Here is an 18,909-nt window from a genome sequence, read left to right as displayed (position 1 = left end):
GTTCCACAGCCGGCCTCCCTCCCTCCCAAGGACTCAGGGCCCCGCTGGGCCAGCCCCAGCACTTCCGCATCCCTCTCCCAGGAGTGACCTTACTCATCTTGTGTGGATTTGGTAGCCACTGTAACAGCAGCTGTGAGTCACCCCAAACCCAGGCGCCGCAGCTGCTGAAAATCCACTGCCCCTTCCCTTTTCTGAGCTCTGTTCGCCTGCTGAGCTTGGGGCGCGTCTCTGCCTCCCCTCAGTGGGGTGTCCAGCATTCACGAGCCTGTGCATTTGCTAGGGTTTATTTTTCCAGTTTTACTTCTGTTTGAACTTCATAAAAGAGGATGCCCGGGCAGGTGTCTTCCGGAAGCCTCGCCCCGACGCGGCACAGTTCCGACGGCCGTGTCACATGGAGGTGACGGTCCAGGTCACGGCCTTTCCCGGACCGCAGGGACATCTGTGCCCCCAGCAGGCAGCTCTGGGAAACACCCAAGGCCACGCCTGACCGGCCTGGAGGGGCCGTCACCCGCCCTTCCCATTCTCACCTCTTACCCCTAAAATGTTGGTCTGACCCTGTCCTGATGCCCGGATGCACACGGTGACGGGCGCTGCCCGGGGACGGGAGATGGCAGGGGGCAACAGGGGCAGAGGCCGAGGCCAGGCGGCTGGGCGGCTGTGTGCCCCAAGCCAGGCTTCCCAGAAGAGCGTTGCTCACAGAGCCCCAGACGCAGCCGCCTGCTTGGGCAGCAGCGGCACCCCCAAGTGTAACTACAGCTCAGTATTTTTCCACCAAGCCCCGTCCACCCGGGCCCTTCCTGCCTCGTCCCTCACTGTTCCCTGGTGTCCGTTAGTTTCTGTAAGTGTTTGGCTTGGCCACGAGCTTTTTTGCCTGCACTGTTTACACATCAGTGGCCTGGGTGGGGGCCTCCTGCACCCCACGTTGCCACTGTGGGTCCCACTGCCTACGGCCCTTCCTGTGACGTTGGACCCGCCAGCTTGCTCCTGGGGCGGCTCTGCCAAGCCCATCGCTGGTGTGGTCAAGGCGACTCCAGCCAGGACAGGCCTGGACAACCCAACCACAGGCAGGACAGGGCTGTGCCGCCCATGGGAGCAGGGTCCCCAAGCCGGCGGGCCATGGGCTGTGGTCACCAGGTCTAACCAGGGGCTCTGCCCAGAAGCCAGAGACTTGTCGGTCTTGGGGTCAGTTTTGCCTCCAGTTTCAGCAGCGCATGGGGCTTTCGTGTCCAGGTGGGGAATCGCCCCTCTTGGGCCACACTTGAGCTAACAGGAGGATGGGCAGGAGACGGGGGAGGGGGGGTGACTCATCGCTGCCCAGACTGTCACACCTACGCTGTCCTGGCCACCGGGCTCGACACCCTGCCCCCCCACCTGTCCTGGGGAGGGCCAGAGGCAGCCCGGGAAGTCATCGCCCAGGTCAGGGGTGAATGAGGGGGACGTTCCTCCAGGACCCCCACACCCCAAAAGACGACAGCCCTCCAGCGACCCCTACGCAGGCAGCTCGGGTCACTGTCCATGGCCCGGTCGTGTCCAGAGGGCAGGCAGGGGCCGTCCTTACCTCCTCTCAGTCACTTCGGCTGGACTGTGCGAGGGGCCCTGGGGTCGCCACCTAGAAGGGCCCGGGGTCCCTGGACACTGTCCATGGAGTGCCCAGAGGTGGCAAGGGCCCCTGGCTGGTGGCGGCGGGCGCCCTGTGTGCCCCGGGGGCTGGCAGGACAGCAGAGCCGAGCCTACCCACAGGCAGGTGCTGCCTGGCAGTGCCCACAGCGCAGGACGAGAGATGGGGGACCCCGTGATCTGAGAAGGCTGGGGCGAAGGTGCAGGGGAAGGAGGGGGGCCGTTACTTCCTCCCCCCTATTTTCACCTTTTCACTCTGGAAGATGCCGACCTGCCCCCACACTGCTCCCCTGTGACCATGTGACCCGCACCTACACTGGCTCGGCTGGCAGGCATCCTGGGGGGGCCCCCCATGCCTCCCCGCCCCTCCCCCGCCAGGAAACATGCTTTGAAGCTGGGAGGCGATGGGGGACCCCCTGCAACCCACAGTCGTTCTTCCAGTGATCTGAAAATGGCAGCGAGAGTCGGGCCGCCCGCCCCCGCCTATGCTGGAGGGTCTGGCCGGAGGTGCCCTCTTCCCTGCGCCCGGCTTGCCCAGGCTGGACCCCCGCGGTGCAGCGCGCCCTCCGCCCACTCCAGGAGGCAGATCTCCGCGCGTTGACAGGGACTTGAGGAGCATGGCGTGCCTCTGTGGCCCCTCCAGACCGCTGGACTGTGGGCCCTGGGCTTCTCCACCCGTTTCTGGGCCCCGAGAAACGCTTGGGGTTGGGATTGGCACAGGCTAACCCACGGGTCTCGGCGTCCCACATGGGGCCGGGGCTGCCATCTTCTGGTGCCGACGGGCGGGGCCCGGTCCCATGTCGACCCTGCTGCGGGCCAGCAGTGGGCGGCTGACCTAGCTGCTGAGCTGCCCCGGCCCCCAGGGCCCCTTCCTCAGCCTGTGGGCGAGGCCCTGCCCAGCTGTGGGGGTCCTGCCCTGTGGGGCAGGCCGGGCTGCAGGGCTCTGGGCTGGCTGGCGCCTCCCCTGGGTCTTGGCAGAGAGCGCGAGCAGCCCTCCCTCCACAAAGCCGCCCTGTTCTCAGCAAATCCTCCCAGCACCCGGCACATTTCTTTCAAATGATTCAGCAGCACGTGAGCGGGAAGGGCCGAGCCCAAGGCCTCGGAACCGTGACCCAGGCCTCTGGCACCAGCACCCGCTGGGCCCGGGGGCAGGTGGGCAGGGCTGGGGCGGGGGTCCTCGCGTGCCGGGGCAGCAGCCCACCAGCCCTGGTGATGCCGCCTCCCTCGCCCTCCAAGCGGAGCCAGCAGAGGGACAGGAAATGGGGATGGGAAAGCCGGTCTCCATGGCGACGGGCGGCCAGCGCAGCTCACGTGTGCGGGCGGGCGGCTGAGCTGGCCGGGCTGAGCGGGTGGGAAGGGGCGGTGCCCGGCGGGCCTGGCCGGTCCGGGTCCCACGCTCGCTCCCGGCCGCCTGGGCGGGGTCCCGCGCTGTTTCCTGTGCTCGGTCGTGGACCTCATCATGCTCCCTGCCCCACCCTCAACCCCCCAAAACAGCTGAGCGGCCGGCCCTCCAGGCCTCTCTGACCCGGCCTGAGTCGTGCTGGCCGCGTGTGCCCTCTCCCTGGCCGCATGCTGCCCTGCCGTGAAGACAGGCGTCTTGGGCTCTTTGCTCTCCCCAGAAGACCCGTCACTGGCTCCTGGGCTGGGGGGCTGGGGGGCTGGGGGCTGGCGTCTCGCAGCCCGCAGGGCCGGAAGAAGCCTGGTTCCCGCCCAGCAGCGCAGGCTGGTTTTCATTACTAAGCGACGGCCCCTCTCCTTTTCTCATTTCCCTAAAAGGAGCGAACTTGGAGGAGGTCTGCTCCGACTCCGGGGCCGGGCGTCGCGGCTGGGAAGGCCCCCATGAGTGTGCCCACCACGGGGTGCGGGCCGAGTGGACAGGGAGGCCGGGGGACAGGTGGGGCCGCACTCTCCATGGACATCCAGGCCCCCAGCCAGCGCTGACATCACACATTCCTTGGGGCGTCTCCCGGATGCTCAGCCCCTCCCTCGCCCCCTTTCCGCGTGCTTCCTCTCTGTGGGGAGGGCTGTGGCCTCGGGACCCGGGCATCAGAGCCGCCTGCCGTCCCTGCGAGCAGGACCCCTTTCTAAATCTCTGTCCACTCGGCCCCTGCCCTGCTGGCCAGTGAGGCTGCTCGCCCTGCCAAAGCAGCAGAATGCTGGGGAGGTTCAAAGACCGTCTTTACTGTGACACCCCCAGAGCCCACTAGTTACACTCAAGCAATTGGGAACCCCATAGAAGTTGGGGCCAGACCCTGAGACATCATTCACTGCAGTTCCTGTTGGCAGAGCTGAGCTGCGTGTGTCTGGGTGCGTGTCGGGTCTGGATGCAGGAAGGGCCCCCCTCCCTGGCCCAGCTCTGCCCTGAGGGCTGGTGGGAGCACCCGCCTCCACCCTCCCCGGGGCTTGGACAAGTTCATCAGAGGCCCAGGGCCAGGGGACCAGCCACGTGTGTCCCTGGTTCCCACGGGAGGAACCGGAGACCTGTCCCAGCAGCAGGTGCGCCAGGGCTGGCAGCTCTGTGGCGACTCCTCTGTGAGGGAGAACAAAAGACGGGGGCCCTACATCCCTCCCAAACACCCCCGCGGAGCAGAGCACCCCTCCTTGCCCGGCCGGAAAGGGGCCCTGGGTCTGTCTGGGAGAAAACCGTTGCTTTCTGAATTCCCCTAAGTGCTGGCAGGTGGTTCTGCCAGAGACCAGCACTGGGCTGAGTGGCCTGGGCCGACTTCGCAGCTGGGGGTGGCTGCTGCATGTGTATCCAGGAGATTCGGGTCCTCCTCTGCCACCCCTGTGACCCCCAGTGCCCTGGGCTCTGGGCCTGACCACCCCTGACCCGGCAGGATCTGGGGCCCATCCACTCTCAACGGGGCCAGCCGAGGACACGCCCACTCCCTCCCAGGGGTCCGACAGCGTTTCCGCCTTGTCGGAGGAGACACCCCGCTTTTCCACAGGGTGTCCCTGCGGTGCGGGGTGCCCTCCCAGTCCAGGCTGGAGGCTGCAGCTGGCAGCGGCAGGGAGGGGAGGGGGCCGTGCTGGCGCTGTCCTCCCGCCCGAGTCCTGCACACGAAGGCTCAGGTGATCTGGGGCGCATGCAGGTTCTCCCCTGTATTTACATTTGTTTCCAAATCCCCAAGATCCTGCTCCTCTTCCTGGCAAACGTGCTTCTTCCTAAGTGAGCAGCTCGGCCCAGCAGGCCGGGGCCCGGGGATTCGTGTGGCGCAGTGAGACAAGCACATGGATGTCTCGAGTTCAGACAGCCTCAGGTTTCTGTGCTCTGGAGCGGGGAGCCGGTGCCCCCCAGCATTGGCCCCTGGGGAGAGTGGAAGATACATGCGTGCGCCCCAGATTCCTCCAGAGAGCCCTGCGCCGGGGAGATAATGAAGATAACTCGGCCTGTGCGTGAGCTCCCTGGGGCCACTCCCCCGTGGACACGCACGGCTGGTCCTCATCCACGGGCGCTCCCAGGGACACGGGGCCCAGCGGATGCTGCCGGGGTGTGGGCAGGTGACTTGACCTCAGCCCGGCTGGTAGCCACGGCCTATGCTGTGACTCCCTGGTGTCCTGCCGGACCCCCGCCCCTGGCCCAGCACGGGACAGCAGCCTCGCCTCGCAGTCTGAAGACGCCCGAGTTCCGTGGTCGCGTCCTCGGCCTGGCCTTGCCGCCCGCCCCATTCTTTCCCATCCCAGATGACCGGCCACGCCAGGGATGGCGGTTGCGGGCTCTTCCAGGGGAGGTGACCTCATGTGGTGTCCGCGCCGAGGCCAAGGCGTCTGCGGTGGCCTGTGCTTTGAGTCGAGCCCAGGCCTGTGCATCCAGTAGCCAACATCTGGTGGTGAACTCACCCACCGGCCTGTCCCGTGATCTCAAACCCAGATGCTGTGCTAATGGCAGAAGGGAAAGAAAAAAACAGAGCCCGAGTGGTGTGGGCAGAGGCCTCATTCTGGGGTGCAAACCAAAGCAAGCGCCTCAGTGTCTCCTTCCTGCTGCCGCCGCGGGTCCCCCGGGCCAGGGGCAGGCGAGGGCAGAGCAGCTGCGGCGCGGCCCGGCCAGGGCCTGACCCCGGCACACGCAGGTGCTCAGGAGGCGGCCGGCGCCTCTGTCTTCATCTCTCCCCAGTCTTGCTGTCTCTGCCCTTGCCCCTCCCTGCCCCACGCCACCCCCTTCTGCCACCGGGTGGGGTGTTCTGGAGCTCGTGACCATGACCCTTGTTTTGGGGGGGCGGCGGGATGAGTCTCCGCCCCCTTTCCTGTCTCTGGTGTCTGTCTGCTTGTCGGGATTGGCTGCGCCTTGAGGATCCAGCCTATTGCTGAAGCCTTTTCTGAGCAGGGCCTGCCCACCTTGTCCCCTCCTCCACTGTAGTCTCCTTGCATGGGGGTGGGGGCAGCCCAACCCCAAAGTCTGAGTCTGACTTGGACACCCCCACCCACCCCCTTCATGCGGTCGGCGGAAGTCTTGGGGTCAGGACGTCCACCCTAGGGCTGTGGTCCACGTGATGCCCCCAGCCTCCCACGGGGCCTGCTGCCCTGGGGCAGCATCGGTTTGTTTGCCAAAGGTTGGTGGACGGGGGTGGCCCCGTCCACCCCCCCACCCAGTGCAGCCCCAGCCGGGCACCTGCTGCCCAGAGCGAGCCAGGAGGCACCTGGCCTCTGGTGCACCCCTCTCTGCGTCTGGAGGGGCTGCCTGGGGGCTATTTGCTCCCAAATGGCTCCTCCTTTCTCCACCAAGTCTCACCTTCTCTTCCACAGTCTCTCCTCCGCCCAGTGGGGAAGTGGTTCCCGCCAGAATCCAGAGAACCCTGAAGAGTCCATGCTTGTCCTACAAGGACGGACGGACATGTCAGAGGCCCTCCCGCCCCCGCCCCCACTGCCCTGCCTGGCAGCCTTGGAGCCCTCACCCGCACGCCCCCCAGGCCCTGATCAGCCAGTCTGTCCACTTTGGACAGTTTGGGGAAGGGGAGTGTGGTCTGTAGCCCCAAAGGGCAGCAGACACTTCGGGGAGCTGCCTGGAAGCAGACTCGGCCGCCGGCTGGGTGCCCGGCGTGGGCACTGGTCTGAGCCAGGCCAGCAGAGCCCCCGACCTCACGGGGCGGAGAGGGCAGCCCCTGCGCTGGCGGGGCTCCCGTGGCTGCTGAGTGCCTGCTGAGTGCGGGGCAGAGAGCAGGGTAGTGGGGAGCTGCCAGGCGGTTCCAGGTCTCCAAGGGGCATGAGAATGGGGTGTGCCCTGCACAGCCTGTAACCTCCGCTCCTTCCAGAAGCCTCGTCTCCTGGGGTGTTCCTGGCCTGTTTGGGTCGTGCGCTGGTGGGGTGCTGCGGAAGAGCTCGCTCTCCACGGGGGTCTGGAGCCCGCCTGAGTCACACACACCCTTTGTCAGCGTTGCGGCGAGGTATAGGGAGGCAGGAAGCATGAGGGACTGAGGGCAACACTCACCTGGGCCCCAGCGAGCACCCGCGGTCTGTGGTGAGTGTCCACCCTCACCCGGGAGGAGCTGCCAGGCACACCCAGCAGCGTGGACGTGCGCCTGGGCAGACGGGTGCACCCGGCAGGAAGCACGAGAGACGCAGGATGTGCCGAGTGCTGCAGAGGACAGGGTTTCCTGGAGGAAGATGGGAACGGGCTGTTCTTGCAGGGTTTGGAAGGACGAGTAGGAGTCCTCCAAGCAGCAGGTGAGGGGGAATGGCCTTCAGGGCAGAAGCAGCTAGCTCGCCTGTTTGGGGTATGGACACCCCAGTCCATGGACAGTTGGGGTTCAGGGGAGGACTGTGGATGGGCAGAACACAGGAATGGGGGCGGCGTTTTCAATTCTGGGGCTGACAGCAGGTCGCAAAGGGGCTCTGACTTTAGACAGGGCCGTGGGCGGCCAGGGAGGTGTGGGGGCTGGAAGGGACATGACTGTGGCGAGACCACTGGTGCCGTGGGTGGGGGACATGAGGGAGGGACCGGACACAGGCCGACCTGCTCCCAAGGGCCGCAAGCCCTCTGCTCCGGGCGGTGATCCCGTCACACGGCTCCGCTGGTTGGGGCCCAGGGAGCAGGACCCCGCGGCCTCGGCCAGCTGTGACTCAGCCCGGGTGTTAAGCAAGAAGGCCGGGAGGGGGCGGGGCAGGGGCGTGGGTGCGGGCTGGGATCCGCAGGGCGAACTCCCGAGGGGGCGGCGGTGGGGAGGCTGCTCTGAGGGAAGACGCCCCGCCCTGGTGAGGGGCGCTCCCCACCCCCCACCCCCACGCTCCGTTCCCGGCCGGTCCCTCGCTCACGTCCACGGGAACCTGACCGGTCCTGAGCGATGACCCTGCGCAGCCCAGTCTGGGAGGGCAGAGCCTCTAGAGCCGCTCAACCAGATGCGGCACCAGCCGTCGAGCCTGAGTGAGGAAGGGAGGGCTGTGGCGGGTGACCATCGGCGGGGCTGTGGGTCCCAGCCGCCCAGCGTCACGGGTGCATCGGGGCTCACGGGTGCCACCTGGGGTCACAGGTGCACCAGGGCCCACTGAACCTTCCCTCTCCAACCGCGTCTCCTGCCCTTCCCCGCCTGAAGGGCCTGCACCTCCTCCCGCTCGGCCTCCCTCCTCGGGCCTGTCTGGGGTCTGCCCTCGGGCCTCGCGGCTTTCTCAGCCCGATTGATGCCCTTCCTGTTAGGTGCCCTGAGCCCTCCTCCTGCGCCCCTGACTGTTGCTGCCACGCAGCACCGCGGCGTTTTCCAGGGAAACTTCCAGGACAGAGGAGCAGGCTGGCGGGACGGGCCTTTCCCCAAACCTCACAATGAGCCCATTGGCAGGACCCCCTCGGCTGAGGCTGTGGGTGGAGGCGGGGGCACCCCTGGGCTGCCCGCGACCCCAGAGCCCACTCGAAGCCTCCCCACAGGGGGCCACAGACCCCCCCGCCCCTAGCCCTCAGGCCTGTCCCATCAGGGCGCCTCTGGGGCGAGCGGGGCTCTGCCTCCAGCCCTGCCAGGGGTCCTGGGGGAGACGCCCGGAGCTGGACAGCCTGGCGGACGCTGCGTCCTGTGTTCTGTGTTCGCAGTGATTCGGGCCAAGGTGGTCAGCGGGAAGGAGGTGGACTCCGGCAACGACATCTACGGCAACCCCATCAAGCGCACTCAGTACGAGATCAAGCAGATAAAGGTAGCGCTGCGGGGCGTCCGCGGGGGTGCAGGGTGGGGTCCTGCTGGGGGGGAGCTGCAAGCCCAAGGGCGTCTTCTCTGCGCCCCCTCGGGCCCCGGCTGAGGTCCTGCAGTGCGGGTGGGCTTTCCACGGCCCTGCCCACACGCGCCCGGGGCTGCCCCGCGGGCCAGGAAGAGGGCCGCCCCCGGGCCCCGCCTGTCCCTGTCTGGGCGGTGGGGGCTCCCTGACCGTGGCTCTGCCCTTCTCGCCCGGCCGCTGGAATAGTGCAGCCTGCCCCGGGCGGCAGCGCGTCCCCTAAGGAGATCAGAAGTTGGGGGCCAAACCACCTTGCCCCGGGCGCCATCCATCATGGGGCTGCCTCTCTGGGCTGGTCCCCGTCGGGGGCCGGGAGACCCCCGAAGGATGAGGCCCCTCCCCAGGGCAGTGCTGGGGCGTTCCTTCCCCGCCAGGCCTCGCCTGCGGGGGGTGTCTGGCCCGACTCGCCCGCCATCCTGTGGGGCGGCTGGGCCACCCGGGGTGCGCCGTGGAAGGGTGTTCTGGCCGCGTCGCCCCCTCACGGCTCCCATCCCGTCTTTCCAGATGTTCAAAGGGCCCGACAAGGACATCGAGTTCATCTACACGGCGCCGTCCTCCTCCGTCTGCGGGGTCTTGCTGGACGCCGGCGGGAAGAAGGAATATCTCATTGCAGGTGTGTGGGGTCCCCCGTGTCCTCAGCAGCCTGGGGCCGCGCTCCCCGCCGCGGCGGTGGGGTGGTGCCCGGCTGCTCCCACACAGCGTGGGTGTCCCACCCTCTCCCCAGAACGCCCCGACCATTCACCTCCTGCCCGCGGCGCCCCCTTTGGAACAGGCCAGTGTGGCCTGATAGGGGGAGCAGAGGCCGGTGCTGGCAGGAGGCTGGCGGACACGGGTGGGGCCCAGAGGCCAGTTTGTATCTTTCCTTCCTAAAAGGGAGGCTGCTGCCGGATTCTAGAACCTGCTCTAGCTGGGTGAGGGGCGGGGGTCTCCTTTGTCTGTGTGTCTCTTTCCCTCTCTCCGCGGAGGGGCACGTGTCACCGACCCCTCCGTGCTGGGCTCCTTCCTTGGCGCAGCGCCTGCCGCGGTTTCCGTCCCCCTGCGGCACCCGGTGCACGCACAGCCACCAGGCCCCGTCCACACGCCCTCAGACCCCGTGACGGTGGGCGCGCGCCCTGCCCCCCGTCCTGCCGTCCGCAGCATCAAGACAGACACACTCTGGGCTTTGACACAGTCAGTGTGCGGTGGAGAGGGGAGAACGAGAAGGAAGTAGTTTAAATAGTTTCCAGTTCAACACCCAAAGCCACCCGACCCCTCGTGGGTAACGCCCCAACGGGGTTGGCCCCGAGCAGGGCCGCTGAGAGCTGCCCACGTCTAAGGCACCTCCTGGGGGGCCCCCAGGAAAGGCGCAGGGGGGCAGGCAGGTCTGGGGGGAAAAGAGCAAAGGCAAGGTAAAGCCGCCGTTGCCGGCCTCCCCCGCCGCCCACGTCTATTTCCAGCGTCTCGGCGAGTCCCAGGCCCAGCGGCCAGCGCGGCTTCCTCACGTGTCTCTGCGCCCCACGCCCCCCCAGGCGCCTCCCTGCTCCCCCCACCCACTCCCCCCTTCCCTAGCGTCCCCTCCCTGCCCAGCTCCGCCCCTCCCTGGTGGAGCAGGGAACCCCAACCTCCCCTTCCCTGGGGGACCCGCTCGCACTGGTCTCTAAGTGACGCAGAGACACAGCCGCCCGCTGCTGCGTGGCCGGCGCCGCCACCCGCTCCACAGCACCCTCGTGTCCCCGCCGGGAAACTCCCCCTGCCCTTCACCCCAACAATCCCCCACCCGCCCCAGCCCCGGCCCCCGCTCAGTGCACCCGACCACCGAGTCCCCCGAAGGGCCCTCAGGACGCGTCCTGCGCAGGCGGCCGGGCTAGTGGCCTGGGCCCGTCGCGAGCTGTGCGGCGTGACCACCGGGCGGGACGCGTCCCCCCACCGCCATGTGTCCTGAGCCTTCATTTCTCACGTGACCCGCTCCTTCACCCACCACGCCACGGAGCAGGGCCTCGGCACGGGTGACCGGGGCGGCGAGGTGGGGGGCTGCCCGCACGCTGTGGAGCATGGAGCCACCCCGCCCTCCTCCCGCTGACCCCGTCACGCCTCCCCCACGCCGCGGGTCTCCAGCCACCTCAGACGGCCCCCGGGGCCCAGCCCCGTCTGGCAGAGCTGCCCGAGTTGAGACCCATCTGCTAATGAACGCCAGCACTGACGGGAGCACCCCCAGGCCCATGTTTCCAGTGGGGGGGCCATGAGCCCCGAGATGTGGCCCAGTCAGCCGGGGACTAGAGTGCCCGGCGCACTTCATCGGACTGCTGGGGCGGCGCGGGGAGCGCGGGGTGGGGGGTGGGCACAGGTTCCCACGGGCGGAGCACGAGCGGAAAGCAGAGAAGATAAGGCGAGTCCCGTGCGTGGGCACGGGCACGGCAGTGCGGGCTGAGGGCACAGAGGGGAGCCCGCGGGGGCGCCAGCGTGCAGGTTTGGCGCCGGAGAGGCACGGACCTTGGCTGCGGAGGAGGGCGCGGGGGAGGGAGGCAGAGGACACTGTCTTCTCCTGGGGGTGCCTCCCTCCCCACCCTGCGGTCACCGCATCAAGACCCGCCCCCTCCCTGGGGACGCGGGATGTTTCCTCCCTCTGCGCCTCGGGACCTCCTCCGTGTCCACCGCGAGCATCTGCTCCCCATTAGGAGCTTTACGGAGGCCCAGGCCGCACCCGGGCCGAAGGCCTTGGGGTAGTCGGTGTGCGACCCTCACGCGCGGCCCCCTCGTCCCCCCGCCCCCGCTGTCCCCGAGTGAGGGGTGATCCAGCGTGGGGTCCTGCGCCCCACCCAGCCTGTGGGACAGCTCGCCCCGCTGGTGCCCGCGCCCGCACTCCGCGGACACGCTGCCTGGGCCGCCTGGCGTCTCGTCGGCCCCAGAGCCGTCGCCCGTGTCGGCTGGCGGAATGCGGCTGCTCTGAGCACTCGGCCGCTCGTTTTTGGGGAGGTGGGTGTTTCATTTCTCTCAGGGGGATGCCTCACCCTGGGATGGCGAGGCGTGTGGGGCTCTGGGTTAGATCGAGGACCCGCCAGACTCTTGCCTGGAGCAGCGGCCCCAGCTGCGGCCCCGGGATCTGTCTCGCAGGAAGCAAAGTCAGGGTGGCTGCAGAGGGGCCGGGGCCACCAGCCCCGCGGGCACCTCTCCCTGAGCAGTGACATCAGAGGCGCGGGGGGGGGGGGGCAGGGAGCCAGCCGGGGTGGGGGGGGGCCAGGCCCGTGGGGGACACTGCCCACTCCCCCAGCCCCTCTGGCGGGCCGGCCGGCGGTTGCAGCTTTTACAAGTGGCGGCGGCTGTGGCGCGCGCGGTCAGAAAAACAAGATCTGGGGAGGAGAGAACCGAGAGGAGACCTGCCTTCGTGCAGGGAACGTAGGACCCTAAAAATCCAGCGGCTTCTAGTTTTCTGGGTCCCTTTTGTGCTGTTCGTTCTCTGAGGCCCCCCCTTCCCCGAGTTCCCGGGCGGCCTCCTCACGCGGCCCTCTAGAGGCTGCCCGGCCACCCTGCAGCGCCCGGGCTCGGGAAGGGGCCGGCCGGGCAGGGTGGCGGTGGGCTCCCGGCAGGCCAAGGGCCCTCAGTCTGGCTTCTGCAACACGCTTCATCGCCCCCGTCCAGAGGAGGCGCCCCCTTTTCCCGATGCTTCTCATGCAGATTCCGCTTAACCCGCGCCTCCCCGCACCCCGGCGCAATCTCCATCATGAGCCCGAATTTGCAGCAGAGGGTTGGGGGGGTGGCGGGCGCTGGAGCGGGGCCCGGGCCGGGGTGTAGGCCTGAGCCACTTTCACAAGCCCATGTTGGGTTTCAGTCACATTCCCCGTGCGTTTCATAGCCACCCCCCCTCCCCGCGACTCTTGGTTTTTGCTCTTTTTATTTGTTGGATTCCTACTTTAAATCCTATTTCAAACACACAGAAACTACCTGAGTTAACGTGACCCGTACCCACCAGAGCCCACATGCAACCGGAGAGGCACGGATTACTACCACGTCCCGTTTTTCTTCAAGATCTCACAGAGATGAGATTTTAGTAAAATGTTCACTCCCCGCCCCTCCCGCATGCGTCCCCCTCTCCCCTCCTCACTTCCCCGAAGCTGGGGCGTCCCTTGCGTACAGATTTAAAACGTTTAGCGTAACATATTGTAGAGGTTAGGAACGGGCACAGGGCAGGTTTTCTGGGATCCCATGCAGACCAGGTAAAGGAGGAGTCAGAGTCCTCAGTGGTTTTTTTGCAGGTCTTTTATTGGGGTTCACCAGGCACACGGCAGGCAGGGCCGCTGGGGGGCCAGGAGGCTGGCAGGCCTCCCAGCCCCCAGCACGTCTTCACTCTATCTGGGCTCTCCGGTCTTCTCTCTGCTTCTGCTTCTCTTGCTTTTCTCTTGGCTTCCCTATCGGCTTCTGCTTTTGGCTTCTGCTGCTGCTGGCGTCCCCGTGACGCCGCCCTTAAAAGCCCAGTCTCAGCCCAGGTGAATCCCATCTGCCTGGGCCCACCCCCTGCTCCAGGTGCCGCCGTCAGGCATGCACTCAGGACTCAAGGATCCATCATCTATCCTGATGGCGGGAGGGCAGAAAAGCCTGACATTTTTTCCTTACCCTACACACATGCATAAACCCTCCATGATATTATTGTTTGAACGTCTCGTACACGCAGAAAAAAATTTTAAATTTTTTTCTTTTATTTATTTTTATTCCCTCCACCCAATCACCTGTGCCCACACCCCCTGCCGCCCCCTCCACCCTTCTTCTCTCCCCTCTGATAACCATTATCTTTTTGTGCTGAGTTCAAATTTTTATTTCTTCTATTAGCTGCATGTCACTGCTTCCCAGGTGTTTCTACTCTGCGGGTGAGCGAGCCCATCTGGAATCACTCACTGTTTGATCTCACTCAACATAATTGCCTCAAGATGCAGCTGTTTTGCCCCAAGCGCCACTGGCTTGTCCTTCTTCACAGCTGTGTAATATTCCACTGAGCACATGTCCACAGCTTCTCTCCATTCAGCTGCTGAAGGCACTGGGACTGGCGCCATAAGCGGGTGGGCAGTTGTAAACAGCGCTGCCCTGTGCGTAGGTATAGGTAGTTCGCTCACATTCCATGTGTTTTCATGCAGGTGACACCTCCAGTGACTTTGCAGCTTAGGGCTTGGGAGGTTGGGGAGGTCTTGATGATGAAACAGCTAAAGGCCCCAAGTGGGCCCTGGAGTTGACCGTTCACTTTTCCTCCTGGAGGAGAGGCCAGGAGAGGAGACGGACCCGGCCGGGCCTGTGAGAGCTCCTGGGCATGCCACGGGCCAGCTCCGCGTGTAACCCCGAGTCACCAGCCCAGAGGAGGTAGCTGCGGGCCTCGAGTTGCTCACGGGCCGGCAAGTCCTGTGGCTTCTGGCACACCCGGCCCAGGTCTGGGTTCTGTGTTGCGGGCGTGGACGGGGCACCAGCTCACTGACCGGAGCGGCTCCTGAGGAACAGGGAGCCTGGCCCTGCCCTCCTCCCACAGGGAGAAGATATGACCACGGACCCACCATGGGGCCCCCGGCCCCCCAATCCCTGGTAGAGGAAAACACTCACATCTGTGGGCCTCCGAGCCAGCCTGCTCCTGTCCTGGGGTGCTGAAGGGTGGCCCCGAGGCATGGAGGGTGGGGAGACACAGCACTATCACAGCTACACCTCAGCCCCCCTCCCACGTTTGTGGGGGGCGAAGGGAGGAGAACTCAGCACGCACCCTGAGCCCGGTCCCTGTCTCCTCAGGAAAGGCCGAGGGGAATGGCAAGATGCACGTCACCCTCTGCGATTTCATCGTGCCCTGGGACTCCCTGAGCACCACCCAGAAGAAGAGCCTGAACCACAGGTACCAGATGGGCTGCGAGTGCAAGGTAAGACACGCCCTCCTTCCCGGCCGGGCCTTGTCACCGCCTCCAGGAAGACCTCTAGGGTTTGAGCCAGGCTGGCTCGGGGTCCCGAGTCAGGACAGGGCAGCGGGGGTGCCCTCTGCACAGGGAGGCCTGCTCCCTGCAGGGACTGAGACGCACCCCCAGCTGAGAGCTGTCGAGAGTAGGGGAGTCTGGCCATGAACCCTGCTCAGAGGGAAGCCTTCTAGGGCAGGGTTTTATGGAGAAAAAGTGGTCCTGTGAGGGTTTTCCTACAAACAGATGAACGCAAAGGGGTCGTACCTGGCGAGACAGTGTCCTGGGCTTCAGACGTCCCCAGTGTCCCAGCCATTCCCACTCGGGGGGCCCTCCTAGACATGGGGTCTGCGTGTTGAGAATGCCGGCACCCAGCCCCACAGAGGGGCACATGGTAGCACAGGACACACTGCTGGGTGTCCCCGGGGAACCCGGGAGGGGAGCTGGTCCAGAAGGTGCTGGTCCAGGCTGTGGGCTGGCGAGGCTGTGGGCTGGCGGCTCCGGGCACCCACTCACGACTGGGAGGGCCGTGCTGGCCATCACCAGCTGTCCCCGGCTCCCGACATGCGCCCCTAGGCTGGAGGGCTGCAGGGTGTTAGGCAGACCACCATGTGCCCAGTGTGAAATCAGGGGCAATGTCCTCTTCCCCTGTGTGGCCACGAAGGTGTTTCCCATCCGCGCCTTTGCCAAGCGCTGCTCGTCAGGCCTCAGCCGCATAGGCTCCCAGCAGACACTGGCCTTCGCCCTCGAGGCCAGAGGCCCCGAGTTGTTGCTGCCGCTGCTCCCAGGGGTGCTCAGGCCACTTTGTCAGGCTCAGCGAAGGCAGACCAGGTGCCCAAAGCAGAGGCTCACCCATGGCAGCTGGGTTGCACAATCTCTGGGGTGCAGAGGCCCCCAGGCCCTGTCCCTGTCGGGCCACTAGAGCATGGCGCCTCCGGCCCTGCCCGCCCTCCCCTGCTCGTTTGCTTGGCCCTGCTTTCACCGGCCCTGACGGCTGGCCCGGGCTGGGTGCTGGAGGCACCTCTGAACGGCTCGTGTCCCCCCAGATCTCGCGCTGCCCCATGATCCCCTGCTACATCGCCTCTCCCGACGAGTGTCTGTGGATGGACTGGGTCACTGAGAAGAACATTAACGGGCGTCAGGCCAAGTTCTTCGCCTGTATCAAGAGGAGCGACGGCTCATGCGCCTGGTACCGCGGCGCGGCGCCCCCCAAGAAGGAGTTTCTCGACATCGAGGACCCCTAAGCAGGCTGGCAGCGCCCCTCTGGCCGACGGCAAAGCCTCGAGAGTCTAGACGGGTCCAGTTCTGACATCCCTTCCTGGAAACAGCATGAATAAAACAGTCATCCGAGTGGGTCTGAATCAGTGTGACTCCCCCACAGCCCCGTTTTCCTTTCAAGCACGGCCGTGGGTCTGGAGGGAGAGGTGGACCCGGGTGCACATCCCTCCCTCCATCCGCCAGCCTGGCCACTCTGCATCGCCGTCTCCAGTCCCCGGTGCCGCCGGGGTAGGACACCCCAGCCCAGCTCGGCACTGTCGCACTGAGCAGGCGCTTTGGGGTCCCCCCGCCTGCTCAGGGCAGAGCCTGGAACGTACTTCGCAGACACTCTCGAGGGTCGTGGCAAGACTGCGTAGCAGGCCTACCAGGTCCCGTTCATCTCGGGAGGGGCGTCCCCCGTCCCTGCGCTTCCACGTCCCTGCCCTTGCCAGTGCCCCGCCCCCGCGGGTCCCCCCGCCCCTGGGGACCCCAGCCCCTGGGACTCCTGCGAGTCCAGGAATGGCCCGGACTAGGGGCTTGTTGTGGAAGGAGCCCCTGTGAACCCCATGAATCTGCAGAATTCCAGGGGAGCCCCCTCCGGGGCTCTCCACATGGGAGCAACAAGCTTCCTCATGTCACTGCAGCCCCCCCACCCCCCCAGCCGCAGTGGGGAGCACGACATCCAGTCCCAGGGTGGGAGTCCGGGGACCGCCCTTTAGTCTAGTCCTGAGCTTGGAAGTCACCCTCGCTTCCTCCTTGCGTTCTGGCACCGGGTGTCTGGATGGAGCTGAGCGGTCTGGCCTTGGGGGTCCCTGTGGCCAGGGTGGGGCCAGCTGTGCTGTTTGCACATCTCGCAGGCCCGACACCCCCAAGAGTGGCGGTGGCCCCAGGGCACAGGCTCCCACAAGACCCACTGCTTCCCCAGCTGAGCCCCGGGCTGCCTTCCCCCAGGGGAGCTCTCAGCGCATGGGACCCCGGCCCTGCTTGTGTCCTGTTACCAGACGGCCCAGTTAAGAAACTTCATCGGGAACTAGGGGCCTCCGGAGTCCCTGCAGAGGGTTTTCTGATGCCAGTAAAATGGGGGTGATGGTAGGCAGGGATTTCCCAGAAACACTCAAAAGAATCCCCTTATTCCCCCCGTGTCGTGAAGATAAACTGTGTGGGTTTATCGTGCAAACACCCCCCACGGGCACCCCGAGGCGCCGACGTCCCCCGGCCTGGGCAGTCCTCCTGCTCACGCGTTCAAAGGCACCCTCCTCTAAGCCTGCTCTGTTGTGCGGTGACCCCAAAGCAACTGTGAGACCCCCTGACCCCCGGAGGCGTGCGGCTCCCATGCCCTCCGGGACCGGTCAGCGTAGACCGACGACCCCCCTCTCGGACAGTCCAGGAGGAGACTCGGAACCCGCCCCCGGGGCGCGCTCATGCTGTACAGCGACCTTTGTCAGTTTGTAAGATTCCTAACGGACCAGTCCGCGTGACCCCAGTATATACGAGACCCCTCCGCGCCGCCGCCCCCGCCCCCCATGGTGTTACCGTGTATGACATTTACTCCTGTTGCTGCGGTTTTCTTCGTGTTCTGGTTGGGTTCTGACGTCGGTGGTCATCCTTCCTGTGCGGTGTCTCACCTGCTGGCTGTTACACTCGCGCTTGTTGAAAGAAACGCAGAAGGGGTCTGCCTGGTGGAAGCATCTGGTCCCGAGGGGCAGGCGGGCCCGGCAGTGCCCGGCAGGCCGGTGGGACTCCCCATCTGCACCCCCCATCCTCCGGGTGTCCTTGCGTTTGTCCCGCAGCTGTTGTTCTCGGGTTCGAATGAAGACAAAGTGAAGGATCTTTGAGTCGGTTGGTTCTAAAAGATGGTCTTTATATCCAGCCCCGACACGGGTCTCCTGGCTGAACAGAATAGAAAACTCCAGACCCAGCGCGGGGGCAGCCGGGCGAGGGATTCCCTCCAGCACGTCCCCAGCTGCCGTCTCCGCTCCGCCCATTCGGCGTTAATTTATGTGTTATACCCAGCACTGCTGTCTCTTCTGTATTCTTCATGCAAGCAACTCAAACTATTTAAAAGGAAGTTTACATTGTAGTTATTTTCAAATCTTTGCTTGATAAGTATTAAGAATTATGGGACCTGCCGCCATAATTTAAAGCTTTGTTGATTTTGTTGGGTTTGTTTTGGATTTTTTAAATTTTTTATTTCGGGGCAATGTGTTTTTGATGGAATGTGAAGTCTGAGGCTTCCTGTGCGGGGAACACACGAGCGTTGCTGAAAGCCTCGAGCAGACCGCGCATGTCTCCCTGCTTGTATCATTCTTGCGTGATCGTTCCGTCCACGGACAATAAACAATATTATCAAAGAGAACACCGCCTCTCCGTGTGGCTGTGTCCGCCCTCGCGAGCTGGGGCTTGCTGGCCCAACCTCAGGCGTGCCCGTCCTGGCCCGGGGGCCCTATTAGCTAACAACACGCCAGACGTGGCTGGCATCTTATTCATGTATGTTATTTAGGTCAAAAGTGACTTAAGGGCCTGGCCTCCCTGGTGGCCTAGGGGTGAAGTCTCAGCACTATCATGGCTGTGGCCTGGATAGTGCTGAAGTCTCAGCACTATCATGGCTGATCCCTGGCCAGGGAGTGACCCACACGGCGCAGCAGACTCCTCCTGTCCCCCCGCTGCTCCCCTCACAGTATCTTTCAGTGGATCCGCCTGTTCTGCTCCCCTCTCACCCCCCGCACCTCTGGCCTACACCCTGGTTCTTCTATGCATAGATAAATAAATATTCATTCAAAGATTTTTTTTATTATTATTTATACAGTAGCTGAGGTACAGGCCAGAGGTGTTGGGGGGTGAGAGGATTCACCAGAGACAGAGAGTGGGGAGCAGAACAGGCAGACTGACTGAAATCCACTGCTGAGAGGAGCAGCGGGCGTGACAGGAGAGATCTGTTGCGCCATGTGGGAATCTC

At 65.2% G+C, this 18,909-nt stretch overlaps 1 protein-coding gene across 2 annotated transcripts in view; it reads left to right on the top strand.

Moving 5' to 3' along the window:
* The window catches only part of TIMP2 (TIMP metallopeptidase inhibitor 2), a 31,035-nt gene extending 14,969 nt beyond the window's left edge, over positions 1-16,066 (top strand). For both annotated transcript variants that reach the window (XM_037492315.2, XM_037492316.2), the window contains 4 exons: positions 8,630-8,730; positions 9,310-9,418; positions 14,542-14,666; positions 15,743-16,066. In XM_037492315.2, the coding sequence (XP_037348212.1) occupies positions 8,630-8,730; positions 9,310-9,418; positions 14,542-14,666; positions 15,743-15,940 (533 nt within the window). In that variant the 3' untranslated portion in view covers positions 15,941-16,066. The remainder of the gene's footprint in view (positions 1-8,629; positions 8,731-9,309; positions 9,419-14,541; positions 14,667-15,742) is intronic.
* The last annotated feature ends 2,843 nt before the right edge of the window (positions 16,067-18,909 follow it).

Source organism: Talpa occidentalis, unplaced genomic scaffold, assembly GCF_014898055.3.
Source record: "Talpa occidentalis isolate TD23 unplaced genomic scaffold, MPIMG_talOcc4v2.1 talOcc4.7, whole genome shotgun sequence".
In the NCBI taxonomy this organism is placed as follows: Eukaryota; Metazoa; Chordata; class Mammalia; order Eulipotyphla; family Talpidae; genus Talpa; species Talpa occidentalis.
This window is presented reverse-complemented; position numbering and strand designations above follow the sequence as displayed.